A 9,855-nucleotide genomic window follows, 5' to 3' on the forward strand; every position below is an offset into this window, starting at 1 on the left:
TTACCCTTTTTACCATACATCATTTCAATTCCCATATAGTTACCCTACCACCAAAGATTTTGGGCACCAAAACTAAAGATGGAACTCTCCCACCCCTACCACTTTCAGATAAACATACAGAATATTCAGATCCCAAGTTCAGCCAGGCTAAGATAAAAGAAAACTGAACCTACTCTCCATCCCATCCTAGAATAGGTGGGGCCAGAGCAGCAGCATGGAAATGCTGGAGACCATGCCTCTGAATGAGGTGAGGTATGGAATTGAGTTTCCTTCTAACAAATCACTTACGTCTGCGGAGATCATCTATCTTCTCTCCCATCTTCAAACGACTATTTCTAATCTCTAAAATTCCTCTTGCCTTGTCAACAGCTGGCATCTGGCTGCCTCCCCGCCCCCCCACAGTACTCAAAGATCTAGCTCCCTGACCCTGATGCCAAATCTGTCCAACCTGCTTCTCCAGTGATCTCCCATTTTACTGAGCTCTAGAGTGACAGCTCCATAACAGAGCATTGCTCAACACTCCTGACTCTGATGTCAAATGTCCTCTCCTGAGAGGGGAAATATGCAAAAATGAATGACTATTTTACAAAAATTCAGGAGGGAGAAAAGATTCTAAATTGGTATTCTGGTTTGTGCAGATGTTATTTTAAACCTTTTTTCTGTTTTGGTATTTTCTAACACTCCGTCACACAGTGGAGCTGAATGCTGGAGGCAGATTCAGAGCAGAGTCTTGGCCAATAGCTGCTTGCTTCCCTCCCAGCCTGAGGGTTGGGCCAAACTAAGAAAGCACCTTGTCACGGCATTGCAGTCCTGCAGCTCTGCTGGCTGTGCCCAATCCTGGTCTTTGAGTGGCTTGTCTGCCATAAAGTCCCAGAGAAGGGAAATAAAAGTGAGAAATCCAAAAGCTGAGTTGAGCTTCATTCACTTGGGGTAGCCAGGGCCAGGAGCTCAGGTGGCTCGCTCTGTAGTGGTACCAGCTATGACCAAGTACTGACTGGGCTTGCTGGGAACTCTGGGCCAATGCTGTCTGCCCAGTCAGCCAGTAGGTAGCCTCAGCTCTTCTTGCACTGAAGAGAAAGTAACGAGGAACTGCCACAGTGTCTCTGGAGCATCACAGGCCTGCATCTCAGCAACACCATCTTGACAGCAAGATGCTAACTACCAAGGAAGGAAGCCAGTCTGGCTATAACCAGTGGCTGCTGCTTGATAAAGGAGCTCAAGAGCTGAGGGGGGAAGCCTGGAGCACCAAGTTCTACCTGAAAGCAGAGAGGGAAGAGTTAAAGGTGCAGATAGACTTGAGAGAGTGCCAGGCACACTCCAGCCACACAGAGCCACCCTAAGCTGTGGTGATGGGAGAAGTACCTCAGACTCTCTTTATAGGCCTCTGAGCTCTGCTGTTCAGACTGAAGCACCAGCTTTCACCAGCCAATGACAAAGTTCAAGTCAGGGGACTGGGAGTAGAGAGCTGAACAAAATGGGTCATCATCCTGCTCTTCTGAGGCTGCTGCTTTTTCCTGGCATTGACTCATGTATCTCCTAAGGATGCTAGGATCAGCCACAGAATGTAGGTTGCTAGGTCTCTGGTAATGTCAGTTTCAGAAAAGGTTGATAAACTATCTCATTCCTTCCTAATTCCCCAGTGACTCCCCTTACTGTGAACCCAAAAATCTCTCGAGTCTCCAGCTCTCAGGCTAAAGGGCCTGGGCACAGGATATTAAGCAGATGGACAGAAAAATCCCTGGGGGCTATAAGGCTGGCTGCGAGGGGGGTATCACCTGAACCAAGTAGATGACTCTGGTGATTTCCTTCCCTTCCATGGTGACAGGCTGCAGGATCCAGGCACTGGGCAGGATCTCCCCTCGGACCATTTTTCTGCTGGGTCTTGGCATGGATGTGTCGTACACAGACTGAGCTGCCATGATAGATAGGTGCCCCTAAGGACAGAAAGAGATGTGAGTCCTGCTTATGTAACGTGGACAAAACAAGAACAGCCTCAAGTGTAGTCAGTATGATTGAAGGCAGCACTGGCCAAGTGGTAGCACTTCAAGCCATCCCCACCCTGGCTCCAGCCCCAATTTGCCCTCTCCCCAAGAGGACCCGATGCCCACGTAGATTGCTTCTCTCACCAGCCCAGCCCATGATCTTCCCACAACATCTTTACCACAACAAAGGCAGGCACCTCTTTGGCCTCCACGCAGACACAGCAGAAATCCCGTGGCTGCTTCAATGCACACAGGGTAGTATTGCACACCAAGTATACTGGAGGAGCAGGGATGAGAGAGTCAGGAGGCTTGTGGACAGACCTTGTCCTAAATCCTTCTTGGCCCAGGAGCGCCCCCATCACCCCAACTTCCATGACTTGACACCCAGCTAGACCTTGGCTGAGCAATCTGCAGATAGCCTGAGTACGCGGCCTCCCAAGAAGGCTACCTCCAACTCCCTATATCTGTTCCCTGGCCAGAGCCCAGTGGACATACCAGAAACCAAGCCTCATGAAAGTCTTCCCTTCCCTGGGCTCACCCAAGTTGATACTGTTGGTCACCCGCTGATGCAGCCTCGCAGTCTGGATGGGCTTGTGATACAGAGGCCACAGGGTAGGGTCACTCACAGCTGCCCACACATGAGACAATGGCTGGGACACCACACCTGCCCCCAGGAAGCCATGCCGAGTAGAAGAAAACAGCTTGTAGTAAAACTGCACCTCTTGCTCCTCACCCTGATAGCTGGCGGGAAACACCAAGGACAAAAAAGAGGAGGAGGTAAAAATGGGTTCCAGAAGTCACAAAGGAGGAGCTCAGGGTGAGAAACAGGAGACAGAATAGAGAAGGGAAAGGAGAAGAGAAGCTAAGCAGGATAACAGAGTTAGGAGCATGACATTGTGCAAAGGAACTTACTTCCAGCCAGCTGCTGCCTGGCAGCTGAAGAGGTTGTGCAGATTATCTGAACAAGCAGCCATTACCTGGGGACATAGTGGCCACACCAAAATTAGTAGGCACAGAACAAACTGGGCCCCTAGAATGGTCAATCTGACCAGCATTTACTGAATTCCCCTTTTCTCAAGATGGAGAGCCACTGAAGAAGCTCACAAGCTTTGATGGCCCTAATCTGCCTGGCTCTTTTCCTCCTTTCTCTTCCTCTCCACCCAGCAGAGTAGTGGTGTAGATTGCTTAAAGTAATCTTTAAGCGATACCCTGCTTAAAGTAGTGGTGGGGATGAGTGGGAGCAGCTACTCACATCAGCCATAGAAGTGTCCACAATGTGCTTGGCCAAATCCTGGTAGGAAGTGGAGAAGCAGGTCCCCAAGCTGGACATGCTAGATGGAGAATAGCAGCAACTGCCTGGGGAGGCTCTGCGGCCTACAATGAAAAGGTGGAGGCTCTGTGATGGCACTGAACATCAGAGCCTTGGGACAGCAAAAGCTGTCCAGCAGGGCAGAGACACGGGGGCTGATACTCTCAGGCCTGTGACTCCTAAAGATCTAGAAGGCATCAGCCATCAAGTCCCCAAACCAGGGGACTATGGTCTGCCCCCTCCTTCCCCCCCACCCCCCCACTACTCACTGTAGGCTGAGCTCTTCCAGGTGGACCCGGCCAGATACAAGTGACTGTTCCTCACTGCAGAACGGCCCCACCCATCCCCTATCCAGGCATCTCTGGAATCAGGCAAGTTTGTGTCTCCCTGCAGAATAGAGGACGCTCAGGACTACAGAGCCAGAAAACAAGCACAGAGTTATCTCCTCTACCTCTGAGCTGCAACTAACAGCCTTCAGTATGATGGATCAATTGTAAAGATCCTCCCTGTTGGGAGTATAAGAGGCTAATGCTCCCAAGTGGTCAACAGCAACAGAAACCAGCCCCTAGACTATCTCTCCTCACCCTTCAAGCCACAGGCTTAAAGGTTGCTTGTAGGAGAATTCCAATAGGGATCAGAACAACTGGGGCCTGAGAGTACCAAGTACTCTGACATCTGACAGTCTGCCAACCTGGGGGGAGGGAGGCATGGCAACAGGGTTCGCTGGGGTAGGAGGCCTTCTGCATCACTGTGGTAAAAGAAATTAGGCTGGAGGGGGTTTAGTGTGGGTAATAAAGCTGAAGTGGAAAGTGAGATGGGGAGGAAAAGCAATGGGCTATGAAAAGCTAAAACCTTGGTCTGGGCCCCAGGTGCAACCAGTAAGCCAAAGGTCCTAATTTGGGACCAGATGGGGATGATCTTCTGGACTTGCCAACATGGTCACCACACCTTCACCTCAGCCAGCTCCATAATGACATGACCCTTGACCTCTACTGGATCTAATAGGCACCCACCATCCTACCTCTATCTTCACTTCTTAACCTATCACTGCCTTCAAGGAAGGGGTGAACAAAGACAGTTCTATCTCCATTCTCACCTCCTTCCTTCCTGCTGCGACTGCAGGTCCTTCCACTTCAGATTTAGGTCTCATGTCACTCCCTCAGGAACCTTTCACTACTGATCATCTCTCTCTTCACTGGATCCTTTCTATCAGCATTTAAGCATGCACAAAGTTCTCCCATCTTTAAAACCTTTCTTGATGTCACTTCCCCTCCACTACAGCTATCTCTACTCTCTTGCCCTTCACAGATAAGCTTCTTGAAAGAAGTGTCACTGTTTGCTTTTTCCCCCCTCTCCTCACTTCTGGACCTGCCCTAATCTAGCACTTGCCCTCACTACCCCTCCAAAGAGCAGTCGCCAAGGTCCACGATGTTCACGTGGCTGGACCTGGTGAACAACTTCCAGTCCTTATCTTCCTGAATCTCTCAGCAGGTTTCGACTCAACCAGTCTCTCCCTTTCACTGAGAGGCTCGCTTCCCCAGTCCTCAGGCTCCCATACCTGCCCTAATCTAGCACTTGCCCTCACTACCCCTCCAAAGAGCAGTCGCCAAGGTCCACGATGTTCACATGGCTGGACCTGGTGAACAACTTCCAGTCCTTATCTTCCTGAATCTCTCAGCAGGCTTCGACTCAACCAGTCTCTCCCTTTCACTGAGAGGCTCGCTTCCCCAGTCCTCAGGCTCCCAGCTTCCCGTCTCTGTGGGTGCTCCTCCCCATTTTCTTTTGTTGACTCATTCTCATTAACCATAAATTGATATTTTGAGATTCTTTCAAGATTCAGACTGAGGCCCTATTTTCTCAATCTATAGTACACTCCTAGGTGAACTCATCTGTTCCCACTGCTACACTGATGATTTCCAGAAATAAATATCCATGAATTAATCAATAAATATTGCTGTGACAACTGGGTAGCCATCTGAACAAAAGATTACATCAGAAGCCCATTTCAAAGATCATGCCAAAACAAATATATATGGGGGGGGGGGAATAGAATATAGTATTATTGTAAGAACATATTTATAAAAATAGTCTCATAGTGGAGAAATGCCTTTCTAAGCAAGGCACAAAATCTAGAAGCTAAAAAAGAAAAGACTGATAAAACTAGATAACATAAAATTGAAATTTCTTACATAGTAGTAAATATCATGAACAAAATAAAAAGCATAACACAACTAGGAAAAACCAATGGCATCTCAAATGAAAAAAAGGATAATTTTCTTAACATATGGAAGGGCCATCACAAACCAAAGGACTAACAACCTAATAGAGAAATGAACATAAAACACTGGCAGTCACAGCAAAAAAGACCAAAGGGCTCTTAAAAATCTAAAAAGATATTAAATCTCAGACACAAGAAAAGAACTGCAAATTAAAACCAAAATGAAATACTATTTTATGCTTATCAGTTAGCAAAGGTTAAAGAAAAAACATATCATCACTCTGTTAAGTAGAGTGTGGGTAAGTAGGCACTGTTATTATATATTGTTATTTGAGAGAACTGGTATAATTTGGAAATATTTATCAAAATTAAAAATGCACCTATCCTTCAACCTAGCAATCCCACTTCTAGGAAATTTAACCTGCAGATATTCTCACACACAGTCGAATATTTTTATATAAGTATATTAAGAAATTTATATACAGGCAAACTTTCATTTAAGTATAAAAGACAATAAACAAATATTTTCAAATATGAACTCAGAGAACCTGGAGAATATAGTTGCCACGAGTCTTTCTTAAAGAAATTACTACATGAAGAATTACTAGAGTAGAAAAAAGAATGAATAACAAAGAACTGGAAAGTGAGCAGAGTTCATTTAGTCTAGTGCAAGGAAGGACTAGAACAACTCTGTGACTGCAAACATTACAAATGACGTAGTAATACCACAACAAAAGGTAAAGAGAAAAAAGGAGAGAGAAGGTGGGAGATAGTGGAAAACTATTTCCTCATGTTTCATAGCCAGGCCAAAAAGATAACAATAAAAACTGCTAAATACGTAATAAAAATTATTTAAAGATAAAAAAGTGATCATGGGGCCGGCCCGGTGGCGCACTGCTACAGTGCGCCGCTTGGGAGTGCGGCGGCGCTCCCGCCGAGGGTTCGGATCCCACATACAGACCGGTTCCTGCTCACTGGCTGAGCGAGGTGCGGGTGCAGCACTGAGGGTTGTGATCCCGTTGCCGGTCCCAGTCTGGTACGGGCGCAACACTGAGGGTTGCGATCCATTGCCGGACACGAAAAAAGACAAAAAAAAAAAGTGATCATGAAAAGAATTTAAAAAACAAACTTCTAAATGATCAGAAAGAAGAAACATATATACCCCCAAAAGAGAAAACACAGACTGCAGAATGAAGGAAAAAAAAATTTTTTTAAAAATGCCCATCAAATATGCATCATCCACAAATAAAACTTGATAAATATAAAAAATAGAAATCAAACTTTCTTTAAAATCATACATTTTTATCCCACAGCAAACCAATTAAAAATTAACAAAATCAGAAAACACACGGGCCTTTCTACCAGAAAAGTTTTAAGAAACTCTTAACAACAATTGGTTCGGGGAAGAAATACAAACTAAAACTGCAAAATTACTATACCACAATGATATTAAAATATATAACAAAATCTGTGAGAAACAGTTGAAGCAATGCTCAGAGAAAATACTATTCACAAGTGTCAACAAATTAGATAAAATGGACAAATTCCTAAGAAGACAAACTACTGAAATTGACTCAAGAAGAAATAGAAAATCTGAGTAGACATTTAACAAGATGTTGAATTAGTAATTAAAATATTCCCACAAAAAAATTTCAAGACAAGATAGCTTCATTAGTGAAATCTACCATTCATTTAAAGAAGAATTAATGCTAATCCTTCACAAATTCTTCCAAAGACTAGGAGGGAACACTTGCCAACTCATTCTATGAGGCCAGAATTACACTGATACAAAAACCAGACAAAGACTTATCACATAGTAAACTACAGACCAATATCCCTTACAAATACAGACACAAAAATCCTCAACAAAATACTACTAAACTGAATCTAGCAACCCATAAAGAGGATTATACATCATGACCAAGTAGGATTGATCTCAGGAATGCAAGGTTGGCTCAACATTAAAAAATCAATCAATGTAATACACTATATGACGGGATTTCAGAAAGTTCGTGGAAAAATGGAATTAAGAGATAAAAATAAAAAATATAAACTTTATTTCTCAGCATGAGCTCCATCAAATTGAAGACACTTTTGTAAGTGCTGAACCAGCCATTTTGTTCATCCCTAAAGAACTAAGGGTCCTGGGAATTTAACCATGTCAATAGTCTTTTTTTTTTTTTTACATTATTAACTAAAGAAAAATGGGGGCCCTTTAAAGATTTTTTTAAGGTTAGGAAACAAAAAGAAGTGAGAAGGAGCCAAAGCAGGACTACGAGGTGGTTTCCTAATGATTTCCCACTAACAATCTTGCAAAATTGCCCTTTTTGGGGGCAGGAGCATTGTTACGGTGGAGAAGAACTCTCTGTTGAAGCTTTCTTGGGAGTTCTTCTGCTAAAGCTTTGGCTAACTCTCTCAAAACACTCTCACAATAAGCAGATGTTATCATTATTCAGCCTTCCAGAAAGTCAATAAGAAAATGCCTTTTATAAAAATCTTATTTTATTATTTATTTATTTATTTTTTGGTGTTGGCCGTACGGGGTTCCAAATTCTTGACTTTGTTTTTATAACACTGTGCTCTAACCAACTGACATACAGCTAGCCCCCAAATGCCTTCGGCATCCCCAAACACTGTTGCTAATACCTTTGCTCTTGACCGGTCCACTTCCACCTCTTGGTAGCCATTGCTTTGACTGTGCTCTTTGGGATTGCGCTGATAAAGCCAAGTCATCTCCTGTTAACAATTCTTCAAAGAAACGCTTCAGGATCTTGACCTTGTTCAAAATTTCCATTGAAAGCTCTGGTCACATCTGCAGCTGATCTGGGCACAAGAGTTTTGGCACTCATTGAGTAGAAAGTTTGCTGAACAGTAATTTTTCAGTCAGAATTGTGTAAGCTGAACCAGTTGAAATGTCTGTGGTGTTGGCTATTGTTTCTTCAGTTAGCTGTCAGTCCTCTTAATTAGGGCATGAACAAGGTTAATTTTTTCCTCACACATTGATATGGATGTTTTGCTGCTGAGTACTTCAACATCGTCTCATCCCTTCTTAAAATTAGTTCTCCGTTTGTAAACTGCTGATTTCTCTGGGGCACTGTCCCCATAAACTTTTCATAAAGTATCAGTGATTTCACCATTCTTCCACCCAAGCTTCACCATAAATTTGATGTTTGTTCTTGCTTCAATTTTAGCAGAATTCATGTTCCTTCAAACTGATGTCTTATCCTTCTTAGTGCCTTAAACTACATACTGTTTTTAGATATTTTATAATAAGTTAGTATGAGTATATTTTGATGCAAAAAAATTTTGAAATCCATGCATAGCTTTTTCACAATACAGAGACGTGTGCTGCATAACGATGTTTCAGTCAACGACTGATTGCATATGACGATGGTCAGAGCAAGAGGCTGTACTGTATAGCCTAGGTATGCAGTAGCTTATATTTACCACATACGTCAGTGTAAGTATTCTCTATGATGTTTGCACAATGACAAAATCTCCTAATGATGCATTTCTCAGAATGTATCCTTATTGTGAAGTGACACATGACTGTATTAATAAAGGGGAAAAAACCCCACACGATCATCTCAATAGATGGAGAAAAAGCATTTGACTTAATCCAGTACCCTTTCATGATAAAAACGCTCAACGAGCAAGGAAGGGAAGGGAATTTCCTCAACCTGGCAAAGGTTGGCTATGAAAAATTCACAGCTAACATCATAATTAGTAATGAATGACTAAATGTTTTCCTCCTAAAATCAGGAACAAAATAAGGATATCTACTCTCACCACTTCTATTCAACATTGTACTGAAGATTCTAGCCAGGGCAACAAAGAACAAATTTGGAGGGCAATTAGGCAAGAAAACAACAACAAAAAAGGCAGATTATATTATCTTCTATATATAATATCCTAAGGAATCTACTAAAAAACCATTAGGACTGAAAATGAGTTATCAAGGGTACAGAAAACAAGATCAATATATAAAAATCGATTTTATTTCTGTACAGTAGCAAAGAGAAAACCAAAAATGAAGTTAAAACAATTCCATTTATAATAGAATCAAAAGGATTAAAATACTTAGAAATAAGTTCAATAAAACAAGTATAAAACTTATACTCTGAAAACTTCAAAACGTTGTTGAAATTAAATAAAACTTAAATAAATAAAAAGACATCCCATGTTCATGGATCTAAAGATTTATTTATTTATTTATTTTTATTTTTTCTTAATTTTATTTTGTCGATATACAATGTGGTTGATTACTGTGGCCCATTACCGNTTATTTTTTCTTAATTTTATTTTGTCGATATACAATGTGGTTGATTACTGTGGCCCATTACCAA

At 42.6% G+C, this 9,855-nt stretch overlaps 1 protein-coding gene across 1 annotated transcript; it reads right to left on the reverse strand.

Moving 5' to 3' along the window:
• Positions 1-8,242, reverse strand: LOC103603134 (stAR-related lipid transfer protein 9-like). Its single transcript, XM_008587609.1, has 8 exons — positions 8,108-8,242; positions 3,561-3,678; positions 3,235-3,356; positions 2,895-2,959; positions 2,521-2,723; positions 2,180-2,259; positions 1,776-1,934; positions 1-1,256 (listed from the first exon to the last, which is right to left on the reverse strand). The coding sequence occupies exons 1-8, from the start codon at positions 8,240-8,242 to the stop codon at positions 1,155-1,157; spliced, it is 984 nt and encodes a 327-aa protein (XP_008585831.1). The 3' UTR covers positions 1-1,154.
• Between the last annotated feature and the right edge of the window lie 1,613 nt (positions 8,243-9,855).

Source organism: Galeopterus variegatus, unplaced genomic scaffold (genome assembly GCF_000696425.1).
Source record: "Galeopterus variegatus unplaced genomic scaffold, G_variegatus-3.0.2 Scaffold4465, whole genome shotgun sequence".
In the NCBI taxonomy this organism is placed as follows: domain Eukaryota; kingdom Metazoa; phylum Chordata; class Mammalia; order Dermoptera; family Cynocephalidae; genus Galeopterus; species Galeopterus variegatus.